At 40.3% G+C, this 21,483-nt stretch overlaps 1 protein-coding gene across 1 annotated transcript in view; it reads left to right on the top strand.

Annotated features, from left to right (window-relative positions):
• Window positions 1-21,483, top strand: part of LOC128973714 (sodium channel protein type 5 subunit alpha-like) — a 174,336-nt gene that overhangs the window by 110,864 nt on the left and 41,989 nt on the right. Inside the window, exons 16-17 of the mRNA XM_054390103.1 lie at window positions 7,896-8,054; window positions 14,679-14,799. Of these exons, the coding sequence (XP_054246078.1) occupies window positions 7,896-8,054; window positions 14,679-14,799 (280 nt within the window). The remainder of the gene's footprint in view (window positions 1-7,895; window positions 8,055-14,678; window positions 14,800-21,483) is intronic.

Genomic DNA, 21,483 nt, shown 5'->3' with positions numbered 1-21,483 from the left:
TTCTTACTGACAGGAGAGTTGAGCCCATGTGTATACATGCATTCAGCATGCAATAAATCTTATGGTGTTCTTCATGTCAGCTTTATTTAGGCCAGTATTTTTCTGATCATTAAGTAAGAGAGCAGGGTTTTTTCTGTGCTTGTTACATGCACAGTTTGCCTGGATTTCTCCCTTTAGAAACTGTATGTTTTGGTTTGCATTTCTTGAAAAAAAATGCATAGAACTCAATTGCTTGCTGATTATTTTTAGCAGTAAAATAGAATATTTCTGCATTTATTGCCTTTGGAAATATAGCAGCGAGGCCATTGGAAAAGGAAACAGGGCTGTGTGGCAGCTTTAGGCTGATGCCTAGGAAATTTTCCCCAGATTGAGTGGTAGAATGTAAATAAATTACCATTGAATGCAAAAGAAAAATAATGTGTGTGTGGGGGGGTGTGTAATTTCAACCTACCACAGGCTGTAAATCACAGCAGCAGACTTGAAGCAGCTATGTCCTCCTCTTTGCTTCTGCACACAGAAAGACATTTGTTTTTATTTAGGTTCAGCACAATGGGGCAGAAGGAGAAGCCTCCGTGTCAGGTCTCTGCTGACGTGATGAGAGCAGTCACACTGCAAACAAAGGTTTTTAGGGTGCTTATTCAGTGCGCGGTGGCAGGGAAATATATTTGTTCACAGCATAATGCCTAAGGTGCAGGAAACACAGGGAGCTGATGGAGGAGAGAAAGAGAGGGGGGAGAGAAAAGAGTGGAGAGGAAAAAAATAAAAACCTGGCATTGAAAGAGCTGATATCAGGCGTAGCAAACTTGACAACATGCATTTGGACAAGTGCCCAGACTGTGGACTACGCGTCAGTCACAGCTTACTGGGTGCCATTTCCCAGTATCCATATCCCTCCCTGGAGCAAAATGCTGCCCAGAAATGAGCATTTCTCACTGTTTCTGCCTTTGGTAAAGAAAATGCCGACATTTAACATTTTTGGGCAAAATGAACAGCAGGCAGTTCCCCAACAGCTCCTGTGCCAAGCGAGATAGGGGGTGTGTGCTTGTGTTATTCCCATTATTTGTGCCCATTAATTAATTGTTCCCATTAATTAATGATGCCCATTAATTATGGTCCAGAATAAGAAAAAAAAAATCAAATAATGGCTGTTTTATTGCTATTGCCTGTAATAACATGAGGCTTCTCTGATGATCAAAATATTAACGCCTTATTTGGGTGAAACTTTCTGGGTTATTTCAGGCACTCACATTCGCTGCACTTTGAGGCAAACTTCCAAAATTTCAACTTCCATCAAGAGGAGCCCACTAGTTTCAGTTCTTCATATTATACTGTGGAGAGATCCCAATTACCAAACGAAACATAAAGTAGATTGTGATTAAATTTCAAAATGCAATTTAGCAGAAGGTATTAGCTTGAACTCTGAACAATGAACACTTATGAAACACTTTCACTGCCTATTTAAGCCTATTGAATTGATAACGGGCTAAATTAACTTTGGCAGTCCATCTTTTTGCCAAGTTCTCCCACTTAGACTAATTTTAAGAGCCAACCCTCGGAATAATGAATCTATGTTTTATTATGGGCAATGTGTTGCTTAGTGTGGGAGAAGATCTTAGGCCAGCAAGCCAGAAGCCATTAGAAATAACATGCCTTGCTCCTCCATGGCCAAGGTTCAGATGCTTAAAATGTCCTGGATTAATCCAAGAAGGAGCACTGCTGAACTGCTCTCTCCCTCCTTGAGGGATGACTTTTGGCAAGGCATTCAGCACTTGTGCAGAGACCAGCAGTTAGTGGTTATGATGATGTTTGTCTGGCAAAGTTTTACTTCACCTTCGTTTAAAATGAAAGAAAATGCCACGGCAGGGTGGTTCCAGGGGAATTTCTGCTGTTAACAGCCTCTGCTGAGCAGCTGTGATTTCTGGCCAGCCTTAGCCTTAGCCATTCCGAATTTTAAAAGCCAGATTCTGATATTTTTACCCAGCTAAGTACTCACAGGTGCATTATTTTTTTTAGAACAAGTACTGCAATTCTCTTCCAAATATCTTGTGACTTCCAGGGCAAAACAATGTGTTTCTTAGGTCTACCAGGAGGACAAGTTCTGTGTTTAGCTACATAGGCGTAACTAAACTTCAGTGGCCTTCACTCAGACAGATGACAGCACAATTGGAAACTCCCCTGGGACCTGTGGACATCTAAGTTGGAGGCATAATTTCATCAACTCAGGGGCTTGGCAACAGGTTTATGCTTTTTCTGAACTCAGAAACTTACTGTGTTTAACCTGTTTTGCCCGTATTGCCCTTGATGATCTTGGAGGTCTCTTCCAACCTGGTTGATTCTGTGATTCTGCATGTGTTGGTGATTTGGGTTTTAATAAACCAAGTCTTTAGAAAGGCTGGGTCATCAAAAAAGAAAAAAAAAATAAAGTCAGCATGGATTCATGTGGTAAATATGAACAGCACCTTCTAATTCTGATGGTTTACTACTCCCTTTGCAACAGATTGTTTCTGGCTTTTGCATAGATGAATGGCAAGAGGAAAGACTGGGAGGAGTAGATATCAACTGAAAAACTGAACAAAAATCAGTCTGCTCTGCTAGCCTTGAACAGCAAATCAGTCTACTCTGCTAGCCTGATGTCTGGCTGTTTCTGCTGAAGGGCAGTGATGGACCAGGTGGCATAGGATGGAGAGTGGGAATGACCAGTCTCAGATAATCAGGTTTAGACTCTCTTTCCTGTTTCCATATCCTTTCTGAGGAATCTCCAAGACTTAAAGTATATACATGTGTTGCAATCTTAGGGTACGACTTCGTACTCTTTACATTAGCCTGCTGACAAAATGCACTTGTAAAGAAACATGGAGTAGCACCAGGCCTCTCTGTATCTTAGCCTGAATGCTAGCACTGCACTGTGATATCCCTCCCTCCAGGTGTTCCTCTGATTTCTCATTAAACTGAGTAGGTGCAACTCTACAGAAACAGTTCTTCAAAGCAGGTCAGGTCAGAGAACTTCTTAAATATGTACACTTAAAACTGACAGCTGCACACAAACTTTTTTTTTTTTTTTTAATTCCTAGCAGAGTAAGTGATATTAATCTTAAGGGAGCAAGGGGATTTTCCTGATGTGAATTTTCTTCTCATGCTAAACATACAGAAAGATAAACCCACTGATTTTATCAGTGCTACAAGGTTTTACACTTGTGAGAGGAGAATCAAGATCATAAATGATCTGTTCTTGTAATAAGAACCTGTGATTCATTTCCCCAGTTTGTGGTTATTTATTTCTCTCCCATTTTAGCTCGGATTTTTGAAGGCTTCTCAGAAAGACTGAGTTCAGCATATCTGAGAGTTGTCAGCCCGACAGCTCTGCAGACTGTAGTCTCCTGTTTACTTTACACACAGAACAGGTGCCACCCAGGCAGTAATGTAAGCTTGCTGTGTCTCAGCAGCATTACAATCTGCTTGCTTCTCCACTTGTGCAGAGGTAGGATATAAACAGTTCAATTTTCTCAATCATTACTTCTTGGCTTCTTTGCAGAAGAAGGGTGCCAGTTACTAGAAGCAAACTGTTGCAGAGAAATGATGCCAATTGCTACCAGGCACAGGATTTTTATGAAATCTGTAGCTGTCTACAAGGAGGAATACAAACATCAACAATTACTGACAGAGTAAACAGTCTTCTTGTAGCTACATGTGCCATGCTGCTGATTTGGGTTTACTATACACGTAACTCTTATTATGGTTTTCATATCCAAAAAACAGCTGTAGGAAGCTTTGCAGGTTAAAATATGTCATAGTCTGTTCAAGGACTAATAGCTGCTCTGTTGAGCTGTGTTTCACAAGAAGGCTCAGTTTCATGGCATCAGTTGTCTATGAATGGCTAAAGCAGAGATATTTCTGTTGCCAACATCCTTGTCTACTGCTGATGTTTCCTTTGACAAGCAGACAGATTTCACCCCATGGTAAAGCAGAATCCCACCTGTATGGCCAAGCATGTGCAGACTTGGATGTGGGTGGGCCAGGACAACCTTTCACTGCTCTAGGTCCTGACCAGCTCATTCTTAAAAAGTGACTGCACAACCTGAACATCCATAAAATCCCATTACTGTCTCAACTTTGATCCTCAAAGAGTCAGAGGGATGCATATGTTAGAGAAGATACATAGGGAGAAGCTTCCCATTTCATTGTGGACTGAGTAAAGGGCAGTTGCATTTGTGCTGTCTCACAAGAGACACCCTGAGAAAGATAAAATTAACTTGATCCCACCACATCCTTCATTGTTGCTTGCCAGCTCTACAGTGACAATTGCAAGCATGAGGGCTTCAGAGACAGTTCTCATTTCTTGCCTCCCCACCTGCTTGGGAGAGGAAGTTTCCTGCTATCAAAGGCTTTGCACATCTTCTTTCGCACAACAGGGAACAAATGTTACAAGCCAGGGTTATGATCTGGGAAGCAACTGAAGCATCAGTAGAACACATTTGAAATGATCTCTCTCTGAAAGGCAGGTCCTGGGATCCTCTTTCTAAATTTGTTTGCACAAGATGGAAAAAAGTTATCTTTCCATGGGGAAGGAATAAAATTAATCTGTGCTGATGACAGGTATTTATCTTGTTTTGCCAACAGCAAGTCCTCCTTCCAAAGGAGTGGCATTTGCACTAATCCCCATTTGAGCCTGAGACAATTAGGCAGTCTGTGCTTTTCAGAGGCACAACACAGTGTGGAGCCTTTATATTTGTTTGTGTCAGCAAACAAGTATGTGGGTCCATGCACAAACGCACTTGAGATGTCATCCAGATAACGCTCCATTTTCAATCCAGTTGGTGTTTTTCTGGTGCTCCAAATGGCCTGCAACATGCAAGGGGACAACAGTGGGTCCAACCTTCACCATGTACTCATTACTTGTAAGGTGTTGGCAGATTTTTAGGGACCATATGAGAGCAGATGTCAGCAAACTTTTGGTTTATGCTTTAAAGGAGCTGTCCTGTGCTCCCAACCCTCCATTTGCATTCACCAAGTTTTTATATTACTGAATGATTTTACTTTATAAATTATGAGGACAACAGAATCAATAAATACTAACATAATGTGTATTGCCTTGGCAACGTGGCACTTGCTACAAAAATTAAAAACAAATTATATAAACCACCCACGGTGGGAGCTTTACGGGAGATAAGCCTGATGCTGCCAAAAGAACTGATCATCTGGAATCAGAACAAAAGCAAACAGTTCAACACAGACCAAAGGCACCTTTTCCTAGACAGGTCTGTGCTGATCCTCAGGTGCTGTGTGGTGGAAATGATTGACTGCTCCATTCCATGACAGTGGCTTACAAGGGATGACAACGGTTGCTTGCAAAAACTCTGCTGATTCCCTAATACTGCTTTTGGGATCAAACTATACAACCAGATTCTTAGTCTGAGTTTATTTCTCTTAGAAATTTTCCCCAAACTTAGCAATTTGCATGATGAACTGGGTCATTTTCCAAGCACATACACATCAGACAATTTACCAGGATATATTTAATCAGTTTCAATTAGCATTAACTCTTCAGATACTTGGTACAAGGATGATTTCTGGGAAGCTGCTGGGTCTGTGTTTCCTGGAGTTTAGTCTCCAGCAGTGTTGCAAAGTATTGGTGCCTTACAAAGGGGTTAGTAAAAGAGAAGTGGTGTCAGCTGGGCAATGGACTCTATCTTAGTGCAGTAATTGGCTTTACAACTTAAATATTTGTTAGATCAGCTGAATTACATAGTCTGTTCTCATACTCTGCCTAATTTCTAATGAATCTGAGTGCACAACCTTTCTGCATAAGTGAACTTGAGATGTCACCTCAGATTCCATTGCACTTGTAACATGAAACAATTGTTTCTGTTGTTTTAGTGCTGTGACCAATAACATGCCATTAAGATTACTTAGTACTAAGCTGTATGCACATTGCATTAAAAAAAAAAAAAAAAAAAGAAAAGGACTTTTTATGGCTGAGTGCCTTAGTTGTGCATACAGTGCTTTCCATGTTAGCTTCTCCCCTGGATATTACACTGTTTCTAAAGACATACCTTAAAGAGTTACTTTTTGGGCAGGGGCAGAACTGTTACTCAATGGTTATGGGGCAGTCTCTGGCCTGTGAAGTCTGGTGCTAAACTGTGCCTAGGAACTGTATGTAGTACATTCTTATGCAGAGGGTACAGGCTTGGGCATCCATAATTTAATTTACTAAAGTTAGAATATGTTTTAGACCACATGCCTTCTGAAGCAGGAAACAAGTAATTTGATTTTAAATTAATTTGCTAGAAACACAGAAAGACATTTGAAAGGACTGGTACGAACCTGAGAGTCTGAAAGTATTTATACGGAGAGCAATTTGCTTAACCAACTGCTTCCTTTGTGTCATCTGTTCTTTCAGATAGTTATATTTGGAATAAAGTGGTTTTTTGCTCCTTGTACCTCTTGAGAGACTTCCTATGGTGATGTGGCTTTAGAACTGAGGCAGGTAGGCTGTGGTTGCCTGGGGAAGGGAAACTCAATATATGAACAACGTTGAATGTCAGTCAAGCAAGAGGGGGGAAAAAAAGAAAAAAAAAAAAAGGTGGACAAGTGAAAGATAAATGGGTTTAAATAATTACTGTTGAAATCCTGGTATGCTTGTATTTTTTTCTCAGCATGGAAGTCCTTCTGTAAGCAATTCAGCACACCTCTTTGAAACCAGCTAGAGTTTTATTAATATTTTAGTAGCAGTCTTAGTAATGGCATGAAGAATGGTAGTTCTGTGATAAGCTGCAGAGTTTTCAGAGAAATCCCTGTCTTAGCTGAATCAATAAAGCCACACTGATTTATACCAGCAGCGAACCTGGACCTCCAGATGTGGGGACCAGCCTTGCAAACATGCTCTCTCTTCTGCCATTAGTCCTGGGAGCACTTCCAGAGAGCTCAGCAGCAATAATCATCACCCCAGGAAGAAGTGGCTGTATTTAATGGCACTGTTCATACAAGCACAGGGTCAAGTCAGGTGTGTTTGCAGGAAAAAAAAAATACTGCTTTGACCAAGAGAGGTTGTGGAGTTGCCTTACCTAGAGAATTTGAAAACCCTCTATGGCCTGCCCTAGGTGATCCTTCTTTGGCAAGTGGGATGGACTTTATGATCTCCAGGGGTCCCTTCCAACCCTTACCATTCTATGATTCTGTGGTTCCAGAGTCCATCTGTTTTTAAGGAAGTGCCTAAGGATGTGCTTTCCTTTCAACCTGTGGTTAGCTTTGTTGGCATTAATGGGTGCAAAGTAGCCTTAAGTGTTTTGCTGAACAGGAGCTACTTACTTTTATGTGTTTATCTGCAGTTTTTCCACATCAACTTTTAGATGCCTTTTTTCTCTCAGAATAAACTTTGTGTTTTCCTCCCCTTCAATGTGTATCTTGACTCCTCTGCTTGTGCTTTTCTTCCCACTGTTTCAAACAGGCTCATAGCACAGTACTGGGTGTTGTGCTGGTGCCTTTCTCCAGGTGTAACAGTGGCTATCACCACTTGACCCCACCACCTCAGAGTACAGCCCTCAGATATTCAACTGAACTGCAATGCCTTTCTGTGTGCCTCAGGTCACTGGGGGAAGTTTGTGTCTCAAACCCAGACTCAACATGGAGATTTTAAATGCATTTCCTCCCACTGCAGCAATATCTGAGAAAAAATATTGGCTTATTTGTATTTCCATTTCCTACAGCCAGATATCTTGACACATCCAGTTGTGAAAGCTCGAAAGTTACAGCATAAGCTTGTGTTATCTTGTTTCTTGCCATTTACTTTGAGATGTCATCCCCTGACAAGTATAGTCTAGGTTAATTTCTTTCCTAGCTGGGAAGTTCCCTTTAAGAAATAAGCATGCTATCAAAGAAAAGAAAATAAACCCATCTAGGATTATTTCCAGCAGGAAAAACAGCTGCAGCTGAGGGGGCAGCGATGCCAAAGCCCAGGTGTCCGGAGTCAGAATTCTGAGATTTGTGAAGAGTTAAGTGAGTTGCACGTGGATAAGCAGTTGAAGGCTGAGCCACCACCTCCAGTAGGGCAAAAAGAGGTAACAGAAATAACTTTCCTGCCTAGTACTGCATGCAATTCATTGCACCAGCTCCATAGTGCATGCCACCGATTTATGTGGTGTTTATGGCTTGCAAAAACACATTGGTCAAGGGGTAGGAAAGCAACTGTGCACAGCAGGTATTATACAGTTTTAGTAAAAAAGATATTTGTTGTTATAAAAATAATTGGAAAGCTTGTAAAAGGTGCATTGTGAAATAAGATGAGATTCTAAGAGGCTTTGGAAAACCAAACAAACCCACAGAAATTAAAAAAAAAAAAACACAACATAAAATCATCTATAATGTTGCTGTCTTCTTTTAGGAGAAAATAGTGTGTGGGTTTTTTCCACTAAAAAGTAGCTCTAAGAATGGCATCTGCTGACTTGGCAGATCTGTGCTTTGAGTTCACTGGAGGGTATCCTCTCTGTCACAGATTAGCTTTTTTTTCCCCTGTTAGCACATGCACCCAAGAAAGGTGCAACCATTTAAATAGCTGACATGAAGATGCTAACTAAATAGTAAGCCTTGGTGTCATTCAGTTGATGTTGGCCAAAGTGGAGCTCAATCATTGTTTCCTTATGTGGACACATGGACATTTATTTTCAGTTTCCTATGGTTGGCATTTTTTTCCCATTCATATTTAGCATTTTATTGACATATCATTGCATTCATTGTTAGAAAGAATCCTGTCTTTGAAATCAGGAACTGGGTGATGTCCTGAGAGTCTAGGGAACTCTTTAGCTCCTTGAATTAGTGGTAGATTTGGGGGATCAATATGCATCATATCTTTCCCAGTTCTGCTGTAAAACCTCTAGCAAGTTTGTGCCCAGTAGGACTTGATCCCATGAAATCTTGACAGGGCAACGGGAAACAGACTCATCACAGAGCTCATCTTCTCCAGGGCTGCTGATTCATATTGTCATATGGGGTAGAATTTACTGAATTAAATGAAGACTTCTGCATCTGAACTTGTCATTTGAGGCCCCTTTATAGTCCATGAGGATCTGGAGGCAATGTAGTTAGGTAAATATGTCTCATCTCCGACTGAAATCAACATTGAAATTAAGTCAGATGAATCATCTTCTAAAAGTGTCTGTTTCTTTTGACTGATTGTAAAGGGAACCCAGTGTATATAAGTGAGCTGTACACTTAGGTGAGCTAAATTCTGCTTACAGGAACCAGAAATCCTCTCTCTGGGAAGCATTTCTTTAAGGAGCAATCCTTCTTGGTCTATTGAACTTCATCTTCCAAAACAAAAGGTCTCAAACTTAAGAGGAAGGAGACCTGAATATTTGATTTTTCAATCTCAGGCGAAAAAATAAAAAAAAGTATATATTTACCAAAGAAAGCCAAAACTTTAAAATAATAATATAAAGCATTGTACCTAGGAGGAATTAGAAGACAGTTTCAGGAAATTTTCTCTTAGGGGATTAGGTATCCTTCATGCCTAAATGTCTTTTTGAGATAAATAAACCCCATGATGCTAACATGGAGGCTGGAAAACAATGTCCTTTTTTAAATGCCATAACAAAATGTCATGATAAATCAGGAACATTCTAGCCTTGATATATTCAGCATCATCCTGATAAAGTAATAATCCCAATTTCCTCCCTCAACTTTCAAAGGGTCCTTTCTGTAGTGGAGTATAATTGATTCTATTTGTGGCCACTTAGAAAGAGGTGGAGGAATATGGCAATAATCCAGGGATGACTTGAAATCAAATGGAAGTTCACATGAGGCTACGGATGCCAACATGAAAGAGCAAAGCCCAAAGGATGCTATTTTTGAAGGCCAGATCTCGTGTGGACATTACATACTTCCAGTCCTCCTATTCAGAAGTAGTCTTTGTCCTGGCACACAAGGACATGCTAATTGTCTTTATGATGGATGCCCCAAGAACCTTGCAACTAGCCAAATAAAGCCAGCAACTGTGAAGGAGTGATAGATTTGGCATGCCCAAGAGGCAGGGCTTTGAGTGATTCAGTCAACAACAGGAAGCACTGCATGTGTTCTGAATAAAACACTGTTGATGTCAGAAAAGGATACATTATAAATTCATCCTATATATAGCATCCAAAAGACACCATAGAAATAAAAACATTGATGTCACAGGTGGGATTAGTCCTCAGAGAACAAATTGGTTGATTTCTCTGCCAAAACACTACCCCACAAGATATTTTATACAGCTTTGTAGAATCCACCTCTAAATGTATCAGCTAGATTTCTTCATTTACTAAAGAGAACATTTCAGCTGTTTAAAAAAAATGTCATGGCTGGGTATATTGCCTTAATGCCCAGGACTTTTTTTTCCTTTGAAAGTGCCATTTCACTGCTCTCTTTTACCAGTTTTATCCATCATTATCTTTTTATGAATTGGTATAACTTAATTTAATACTGTTGTTTCCTTCCTTTTGTCTTTGACTTACCCCCTGAAGCCACATGCCATCGTTCTCCTATTTAATTATTTCTTGTAAATTAGTATCTCTGTGCCCTCTATCTGACTTTTATTTTTTGCAGTTCCCTCAACTGCTCCTTTTTGGAGTTGTTTTGTCAAAGATTAAGCACAACATCCCAAGTAGAAAATCCACAGAATCAGAAGGAGAGGAAGTAGTAACATTTTCTAGACGTGATTCTTCCATATAGATTTTCTGTATTGTTATATTCCACGGCAAAACCAAGTCTAATTTTTTAATACTACTCCAGGTTTCCAAGACTTCAACTGAATTTTTCCCTGAACTCTCTCATTTGGACTGTTTTGACCCAAGTCCCATTTTGCTGTATCCTGTCCATATTTCACTTCTCTTTTCCTTTCTGAATCCTCGGTTTCAATACTCTCTCCAGCTTAATGTTATCAGCTAGTATCAGGACTATATTGGTCAGTATCTCTTCTATATCTTTAGTGAAGATAATGCTGACTCTAATCCCTGTAGCTCTCCTCCTCTGAAGATAAAGTTTGTGTTGTGTTTGCCTCCTTAGGATGGCTTTTTTTCCACACAGCAATGGATGAATTCAAGCCAATTACAATTTATTTTAAAAGCAGACTTTTCTATAACAGATCTCTAGGTATTTTTTGAAGGTTTCTCTATCATATGTCAGTTTGGTACATTAAGGCTGTGATTATCAGAGGTGAGGGAGAGAGAGAGCAAGGGATATAAGAGTTAAGCCTTGACCAAACATCAGCTTTCAGTGATATTTAAGCATCACACTGCTAAAGGATTTTTTAAAAACCTCATTCATATCAATTTGCCACTGTTACAGACACAAATAGGGTGTGTGGAAGCCCTGGTCAGGTTAAAGCAGCCTCTCCACCCAGAAATACACTTAGAACTAGCTTCTGCAGCATGGATATATGCACCAGGAGGTCTCCCAAAGAGGCTAGTGATAGATCCTATTGTCTCTGCCCAGTACACTACTCCATTCTTTTGTTCCAAGAAGGAAAAAGAAGATTTTTGTATTTGCCTTTTTGCCTTCTTTTGGCCTCTTTGTGCCCTGTTTGTGTAGAGGAGCCTTAGCATAGAGAAGAACCAGCTCTCTGCCTTTACGTCTCTATAATATTTCACCCCCCAAAAACCCATTCTCCTTTTCTTCTCTGAGCCTTTATTTAATTTACTTTAATCACAGGCTACAGCCCGTGTTTAGTGATCTGTGGCTCCCATGATTATTCCCTTTTCCTCTTCTCTAAGCTCAGTGTTGTGTTTACTTATTGCCTCTCTCCTGGGCGCTTTCCAATTTTCCATGAGCATTCACTATTGATTGCTAATGGTGTGTTAACTTGGTGTATCGGATCCCTTTATGCCCTGCAATGTGCCTTGTCTGGATCTGATGATTTGCATATGTTTCAGGCTTTCTAGATATTTCTCTATTTACATTTGTATTCAGTCTGACAGGCTCTCTCCCCTCTTTTTATTGATCCCCTTGTTGGATTCTTTTTAAAATAGTTTATTTTCTTAGGCAACTGAATTTTGATTAGTTACATCTCCCCCATCAATTGTTATTATATCTCTAGCTCTTTTTTTTCCATTGCTGAGTTCATGAAAACCTTCTTAATCCCTTTAACCTTCCTGGCAAAGAGTAAGCTTTGCTTCTTTCCTAAGAGCTTTCCTAATCTTTCCATTCTCTCTCATATGTATAGTTCCTTCTTTTTCTAGTCCCACTTTCGACCCTCAAACCTTTGCCCAGTGTTTTCTGAACCCATGTTTGCTGTCTCTTTAATGAAGGCTTTTCAGAACAAATCCTGTCTATTTTGTTTTGCATGTTCCCCACCTCCCTTTGACATTGATGGATTCTAATATTTTCTGAAAAGTCCTCCTGACAAATAACTCTTGAGAATTCTTGGTTCTTTAAGATGCCTTCCTTGTAATCTATCATAATTGCATCATAGTGTGTTCAGTAGATTTCCTAACCTGTCTCTGCTAAATCCAGCTCTCTCACTGGCAATGCTAGTGAGCTGGCGTTGTTCTCACTATTTACTCTGACTTCTGTCTGTTGGTGAGAATTATATCCAACAAGACTTCTTTTCTCACCAGAGCCCATATTTTCTACATCCTACAGCTGTATATGATTTAGGACTGTTTTGGTAATCTCTGTTTTGCTATCTTCATAACAGAACAATGACTAAAGGCGTTCCCTAATGAACAATACAGAAAGCTCTGACTGTGCTAAAACTTGGCATGGTATTTTTTTCCACCATCATATACCATTGGTAGTCTGTAGAAAATGGGCTCTGTACAGCAGCTGCATTCTGAATATGGATTTTTTTAGAAGCTTTATCCATGTATTTGACCTGTGCTTTCTGCTCTGGCTCTTTTTTAAAATGTCTCTTGATTGTTTGCAGTCCTTTTCAGTAGAGCATTAAAAACTCTAGCTAAGATTATGACCTTCTGGATGCTGCAGCTAATTGCAAACAAGTAGCTTCCATCCCCGCTTGCAAGCATTGCTGGAATGTTCAATCTTGACCATTTTACCCAGGTTCAGCATTTCTCTGAATTCAGCTATAAATTTTGCATTGACTGTGTATGCTGGAAAAGAGAGGGCCCATTTTCACATTAATAATAAATGTCTAAAGCTGTGCCTATTCTCTAACTCCCATCACCATCATCTTCATGAAAATAATATTTAGGTGCCATTTCTCATATAACTATCTCATAGGTTGTTTAAAAGCATGAGTAAGTATTATTGTCCTCATTTGTTTTTTAGTTCAGACAATAGTATTGCAAGATGAAGCACAAAACAATTTCAGTAGGCACTCAAACGACTAAATAAGACAGTAAACAAATAATCCACTTCTCCTGACTCCTGCTTGTAGCTATTTCTCATTGATGTGACCTATGGAAAATGCCAGCTTTGGTGTTGCCCACTTACAGTGCCCTAATACAGTCAGGAAAAAATTAAACAATTAAAAAGGGTGAGCAGGGTTGGGTACTTCTTAAATCTTTCACCTTAGTGGCCTGAACAATCAAGTAAAACACAATTTTGCATTAACCCAAAATAGAAAAGTTTCATTTTAACTAGTAAAATAAAATATGGAAAAGAAATCCAGCTTTCTTCTAAAGAAAATATTTTGAATCTGTTAAAAGAAAGTTTCAACCTGAAATGAAATTTCTATTTCATACTTGGGTGACATTTAATCAGGTATCTTACCTCTTTTAATAGCAAATCCAGCCTCTAAAACAACTTTTTAAAATACTATATTCCCTAGAAATTTTGACCCAGGTCTACTTGAGAGTTCCTGCTCTAAATAGATAAGACAACCAATGCTTCAGGGAGAGGGAGTATTCTTGTCCCTATTTTGCAAAGAAGGATTTGAGAAACACTGAATTTATACAACATGCCTAAGATGGTGATGTCAAATATTTCAGGCATATGGTAGAGATTCTGAAAGGCTTTTAAAAGTCCCTCCTACATCACCTTGAGATCAGAAGTGTGTGACCAAGAAGCAAGGGACCACCTGATGTGGTGGGAACAAGCCCAAGATGAGGCAGGTGGAAGAGCCCTCTCCCAGGTGTGTGCCTGTAGCTTCATGTGACCATAGCTTCCTGGTGGCAGAGTGATTTCTGCTCATCTTGGAGAAGCTGTGGCAGCAGAGAGCAGAGCATGGTCCTGACTGCCAAGGTGCACGTTTCACCCATCAGAGGTGGGTGGGAAGTCTCAGGAATGAGGCCCCAGAGACAGGAACCCAACACAACCCACCAGATTCATCCTTCAACATTTTAGGAACTATGTTCCACTACTGTGCTCCCCCCAGCCCCTGCAATCTGAAGGTATGAGCCTCCGGTATGTACAAGCCTTAAAATCCTGAGCAGTTCCATCATTCCAAGCTTCCACCTACCACTAATACTCAATGGCTGTTCACTGTCTTTCTACAGTTTGCTTCCCTTTTTCTTTAAAATGTAAGTTCTGTGTGTTAACTTTTCGGTGTTGCTCTTGTTGATGAGTCAACTGTTAGCTCATTGCAGCGTAGGCAGAGCTGGTACCTGAGGACAGGCACCATGTGAAGTGCATGGCAATGTCTCTGTTGTGGTGGCTTTAGCTGGGATATTGCTTAGTAGAATAAAAACTCAGCTACTTCCTCTGGGGCAATTGATCAATTTGTTTTCCTCATCTTTGCTCTCGCTGACAACAAGCTTGATGAAATCAGTCTTTCTGAAGGCAGCACAGTGGATTTGACAAATCCTGCAGAACTGCTGGAGCAGATCCCTGAGTTTGCTGAGGAGCTGATGGAGCCTGAAGATTGCTTCCCGGAAGGTAAGGGCCTGCATATTTCACTGCAATATTGAGAAAAGAACACTTCTCTTCTCTTAGTGAACATCTCTCCACCTTTAGTCTGCATTGCTCTGACTGCACTTGATTTCTTAGATACTGTAATGCTCCAAATACATACTCCAAAACCACTTGTTGTCATTAGTCTTTGAATTTCCAAGGTGAGAAAAGCCAAAAGCATGCTCTAAATGACTATGCAGCTTCTCACTCCTAGGATATTTCTAATCATAATCTGTGCAATGAAGGGTTTGAGCTTTTTAAATGTTGGTTTTTCTGACTTGGCCAATGAAGGTTTTTGCCTTCCTGTATGTGTGGAGAACTGACCAGATCAGGATCTGTTTGTGTTGCTTAAATGGGTGTAGGTAGTTAGCAGAAACTGCCTGAATAGTTCCTGAGTGCCAGGGACTCTTTTCCATTTATTTTAAAGGGTGTTAAAATTAGCATATCTAGTAATATTCATCTGACCAGGATGTGGTATGTAAATGGTATTTTACTTAATTATTTTAGATAACAACAATTCACATTTACATAACTCCTTTAATACTTAATTGCAGCATCTTTTTGTTCCATTTTTAACAGTTGCCTTCTTCAAAACCCAACTACAACAGAAGGTCTATCTTAAAGTGAATCTATAAAGTAAATAACATCTTAAGCTATTTCTCCTCGAATGAGTTTTATGCCAAATATTATCTCAGATTCCTTGTTTTCCTTTAAAACTGGGTTAGGAAAAGTTAGCTGAATGTTACTGTATTCCCTTGAAAATCCAAGAACTATTTTAAATAAAAACAGAGCTGCTCAGATGGGGTCAGACAGAGATTATTTGCTGGGTATTTGAATGCCCCTGAAGTCAGCAAAAATGTGCATCTCTATATCTGTGAGAAAGATGATTGAATGAGGTAAGGGAGCCCTGCAGGGCTTACAAATGTCCCTAGGATCTAAACATTGTGTTGGCAGCTCTGCTTAAAATCAGTAGCCAAAAATTAATGCAGTTATGGAAGAAAGCATGGTGTAACTGTTCTGGCCCATACAACAGCATTTAGAAAATAGATCTGGTGCTTTCATTCTTTCACAATGTATTTCTTAATGAGGCTAGTGAATAGCAATCTCTGTTGTACACAGCAGAGATAAATTGTATTATAAATGCTGAAACAAGCCTGTGCTGTAAGACCAGGGCTAGTCAGATGCTGATTTACAAATTTGGAAGCCATGGTTGGCCATGGTCACCTTCCTGTTTTTAAAAGAATTAAGGTGGACATCACACAACCCATCACTTCATTCAGTGCCCAGCCCTGATTCATTCTCAGAGCAGCAGCACTCTGCAGTTTGCTTTTTCTTAAAATTACCTGAAGTTCCATTGTGCAGGAACAGATTGTCAGACCTCCACTGCTGACAATGGGACTCAGGGTAGCAAATGATACTCTCTTAGATGGATCACTGGAAGTATTATGCTACCTTTGAAGCCTATTTGTCAACCTGGCAGTAGAGAAATGTAGGAATGAAGATACTGCAGGCTGAACCCCAAGTTTGTGGTGGATGACATTCAAGTTTCTGCTCCCTTCACCCTGAGCATCCTTGCTCTTGCTGTTTGTCTTTTATTCTTCATCTCTCCTAGTTTCCCACCAGTCCCACAAGTCAGAGCATTTTCCTCTTCACCCAGAGAACGCCCAGCTGAGTCTTGAACTCTGAATGGGAAGGAAAACCTGCTCCCAGCCCTTGGCCCAGTGCAAGGTGTCTGGGGGGACTGTGGGTGCAGTTGGAGGTGACATCCTGCCCAACATATATACTCTGCTTTCCTGTGTGTAGCATCCCCATGCAGATTTCTCAGAGGCTGCCATGTAGGCTAAGTGTGATCACGTTCCTCATGGATTTGGCAAAAGTGTATAAACTCAACACATGAACGTCCACTCATAAAATTCCAAGTGAAAGTGCAATAAACTGAAAGTCCAAATGATTCTTACTGCAATGGCACTAACGTTTGTGTTAATTTATGATGAGGATCAAAATGCTTTCCTATCATCTTCTATGAAGTACTTTCCAATATTTTTACTCAGACTTAACATTGCAATTAAACCTCATGCAGTTATCATTTCAGTCTAGATAAAAAGCAAACAAGAAAGTGAGCAAACAGTCTAGTTACCTAAGATACCACACGGTTATAAAGTTCTAAAATGGGAACGTTGATGGTCATGCACTGGCCAAAATAATCTAGAATGGCCTTTACTGTCTTGTAATAAAGAGATGTGAGAGTATTTGCTGTTTCCAGGAGGATGACCAGCTAGTATTTGTGAAAGAGGGAGATTAGGTGAGATGGAGAGGGAGAGCAGGAGGGGATGGGTTAAGTTCTTACTGTGTAAGCTCACCAGCCCTCTGAATTCAAACTATGACATTTCTCAACACATCCAGCGTAGGTTATGTCCTGAACAAATATGTTCCAAATTCAGGCCCCTTTTTTAGATAACAAAAGCAATGGAGATAATGCATGTTCTTGAAATAGTTGCTGGAAGTTGCTGAGGTCACAGTTTTCCCGGAGTTGGGTGACCCAGATAAGCCATAGGTCATTTTTTCATGGGGAGACTTGTTAATTCGTTATCATCTCAAAATAGCTTTGATTAGGGTCGATGGGGAATATTCTTGGGTTAGGAAAGGCGAAGCCAAGGTAGGGTCACAGCTCTGTCAGCTACCAAGTATTGCTGGGAAAAACCTGATAGAAATGGAGAGACCATTTGTGTCACCAGTTGATGGGAAAGCAACACCTAGGCAATGCCAGCTGTTTAGGGATTTTTTTTCCTAGGGATGCCTTGCAACACTCCAGTCCTGTTACCTCCGTTGGTATGTGTTCTCTGCATCAAAAATTGCTATCTGTTTGGACATTATCTTCTGTGTCTCACAGAAGGTCATCCAAAGAGAGCCCCCCTGGCCTCAGCACGCTCCTCTCTCCCAGACCCTAATAGGAGAAAGTTTTCACCAAGTCCTTGAGCGTAATTCCCCAGCCAGTGCCCGCTGGCAAAGGTTTCAAGCGGGTATCATCAGATGGTCACGCAAGAATGAGCTACCTTGCTCTACACGAGGTTGGTCTCAACTCGTGACACCAAGGGCACCCAAAACTAGATCTTCATGTGACCACATAGGAGCGATTATCGCAGCTGGAAAAGGCCATGTGCTAGTGAAGCTCCTCTGATGGGGTGGGATCTGTGTTACGCCCTCTCCAACCACAGTTAGCGGCTGTTTAGAAATGAGCAAGCAAAGAGGAGCAGACCCAGGCTGTTGAAACCGAGAAAATCTGAATTCAGCTGTAGGGACTGCCATGAGATATGGTGTTTAAAAGCTAAAGAAAACCAAACCAAGCCCAGCAAAATGCGTTGTCATCCTAGGAAAAAAGAAAAAAGGTAAAAAGGACACACAAAACAACATGGAACAAACCCAAGTTTCTCTTTCCTCTCACCAAAATACCCAAGATCCTGTGTGTTTTTCCATCAGGAAGGCCATGTTAGTATTTCGTTGCATACAATTTTCAGATATCATAGGATTCTTACAGTCCCATGGCTTGTAAAGAATTAAATTAATTCAGGTTAGACAGGATCTCTACATTTCAACTCTAGATTCCACCCCTTCACTCAAGGCAGGGCTGGCATTGGCAGAGGGCAGAGGGCAGGCTACCCACTGCCTTCGCTTCAAGGCACTGCATTGTCATTTATTGTGACCTCCAAGAGAATAAGTTTTGAAGAGATACATGAGAAATGTACCTGCTCTTGAAAGAGCAAAATCACCTGGCAGACTGTGTCTTTGTCAGATGCTCTCTTGGCGGCACATGGTTGTAGTACCTGAGGAAAGACTCAAATCTCTGTATGTGTCTCAGATACTCAAATGCTGGAGCCAGTTGATGGCAAATCTCTTCCATGTCAGCCCTAGAGATGCCCAATATTAACCCCAGCCATGCACGCCAAGGGGTTGGTGGGGCCAGAAGGCAAGAAAGGGGTTAAATAAGGAAATCAAGTTTCCTCCAGCATGGAGAGACATCTGTAGTCTTGCAAAAGGACTACAGCTAGGCTTGCTTGCTTGCTTAAGAACATGCACAGCTAGCCAGAGTGGTCATTAGAAACCCAGCTTGTCGGATATACATGTATTAAAACCATGTTCTGAAATACCTGCCTGCTGGAGTTTATGCTGAGGAGGCTGTATTTTCCATGTGTCAAGCCAAGCAATGCTGTAACCAGCATTCAAAGCTAAGCAAAATATTGTTTTGTTCTAAAGATGAATGTCCAAATAATTGGGATCTCCTGTGCAAAGATAGTAACAAAATTACTGTACTATGAATACAAAATACCAGGCTTACTGGATGACAGGATAGAACTGGTCTTCTTGGTTGATTCAAGAGAATCAGCAGCCCAATCCATCCAAAACATGCCTATTAATTTTACATGAATTTAAATGTATATATTGATGTGAACAAGCAGTGGATTCACAGTCTTTACCCTGAAATCAGTAGGCTTAGCTCTCATGGATGCAGGAGCAAGTTTTTACGGTATAGCTCCCACATTTACAGAGAGTTGTGTTTTTTTTTTTTTTTCCCAGAGCACAAAGCTTAATGCAATCAGGTCTTAACAGCTCCATGATTATAATGCACCAGGCTAGGAAACGTGAATGTGGGAACCAAAGGAAATTCACACAAAAAGCATTGTAAATTCAATTCCCCCTGCCTGTTCGTTGTGGGTTTGTTTTTTCAGTGACTTGTTTATCATTGTGGCAGATGCTTAAGCAAGAGCTTTCTCTGTCACATCTGCAGTGGAAGCTGAAGTTCAAGACACATTTTCGTCTGCAGTTTGTGATTGTGCTATAGGATATGCCAACGACTGAAGGGAACAATACCTGTGTCATAAAAACCGAAGAGTAAATAATGTGGTACTGATGGATTTGGAAAGGTTTCTTGGTAATTAAGTGTCTGTTTTGTGAGAGGTAGTGTGGAATGTTCAAATGTGAACTGAAGGCAGATGTTGTTCTTGGGCACGCTGACCACTGATGCAGCTCAGTGCAGCTTTGCTGATTTACCAGCAACTAACCTGACCCTTTGGGGAGGCTTTTTCTGCTGTTCTGTGTTTCTCTAGAGTAGTAACCTGCTGCTCAAAAGGCCACTGTCGAAATGAGTCAGTTTACTCTTAAAAAAGATGTAGCCCAATATAAACTACAGTGCCTCAAAAAAAAAAAAAAAAAAAAAAAAAAAAAGTAGCCCAATATTAATGCAGTCCTGACTAATTCTCAAGGGGTTCTGCTTCTTCTGCACACCCTGTTCCCTATCAGCATTGATTTCAGGGGGGCTAGCACAAATCTATTAGACAAGGCAGTATGAGTAATGCTGTTACAAGAAATGCCAAAGTGTTTATTCCTGCCTTAACGCTTGCTGTGCTAAAAAGTGTTAATGAAGTCGTCTTCCTGTGGATAAAGTAGCTTTCAAAACCTCAAATCTGGGCTCTGCTGACCACTTTCATTGTTAGAGAAGCCAGCTGGAATTATGGTTGCTCAGGCCCTCACCAGGTTATGCCTTAAAAATATTGGAATGCTTTTGATATTTCGATTTCACAAAAAAGGAAAAAAAAAAACAAACATCAAAACTATTAGAATTCTGACCAAATTTCTTTCATTTGGTTATGTGAAGCTTCTAATTCAGCATTTAAGCTTGGATCAAGGTCACCAGAACAATAGGCTATCAGCATTAGGAGAGTCCAGAAAAGCACAGGTATGACAAAACATTCACTGAAAGAAATCAAAGAATTTGAATTGGAAATAGAGGTTCACTAACTGGTGAGAAGATCTGTTTCTGATCACTTTTCTTTTTTCTTCTTTCCACTTTTTTTCTTTTTTTTTTTTCTGTTTAATTTATAAATGGTTAAAAATAGCATTGCATCTGAATTGCAGCCAGCATAATTTTTCATGGGAGTGCTACTTGACATTAGTAATTGTATCAGAATCTGGTCTAAACATTTCTGAATTGGGCCCAATCAAAAGCATAGGATTTAATAGCACTGTGATTTTGGGCTGACTCATCTGAGAAGCTATTTTGGATTTTTCAAGGTATTACTGTCAGTAACTAGGCCTTCTCTTTTTTTTTCTTTTTTAGACTGGAATTGCATGAAAGCCATCAAAAAGCACTTAAAAAAAAAAAAAGAAAAAAGATAATACTAGTCCTAGCTGGCTTTCTGTCTTTAAAAATGCCTCTCTCTATATGTAGATTATCAGATGAAAGCTGACTGAGTCAGCCTGTTTTTACCCTTTTGTAAGTGTTTTCCATCACAAATGAAGTGACTTTGGAACTTGTGGTGCTCTGCTCATTAGTATTTAATTTGAAGGTGATCCACTAATTTTAGCTGTGCTCAGGTAATGATGTAGGCTTCCCATGTAGTGAAAAGACAGAGGCAGACTCCTCCAGGGAATGATTCATCCAACTGTCTTACAGTGGGAAAAACCACTTCCTGGAAGATCCTAACCTTTTCCAACAGTACTTAGAGAGCATTTCTGTGCTGTAAGAGGATGACAGAGCATGTTAAGCCTGTTACTAGCTGAGCCTAGGCATTTGTCTGAGAGACTGAAAAGCTAAGTATTCATCTGGGAAGTAACTTGGGAGTAAAGAGGGGAAACTTTCTGGACAAATGTTTATAGTTGTAAAAAAAAGCTGAT

This window comes from Indicator indicator, chromosome 20 (assembly GCF_027791375.1).
Source record: "Indicator indicator isolate 239-I01 chromosome 20, UM_Iind_1.1, whole genome shotgun sequence".
Classification (NCBI taxonomy): Eukaryota; Metazoa; Chordata; class Aves; order Piciformes; family Indicatoridae; genus Indicator; species Indicator indicator.
This window is presented reverse-complemented; position numbering and strand designations above follow the sequence as displayed.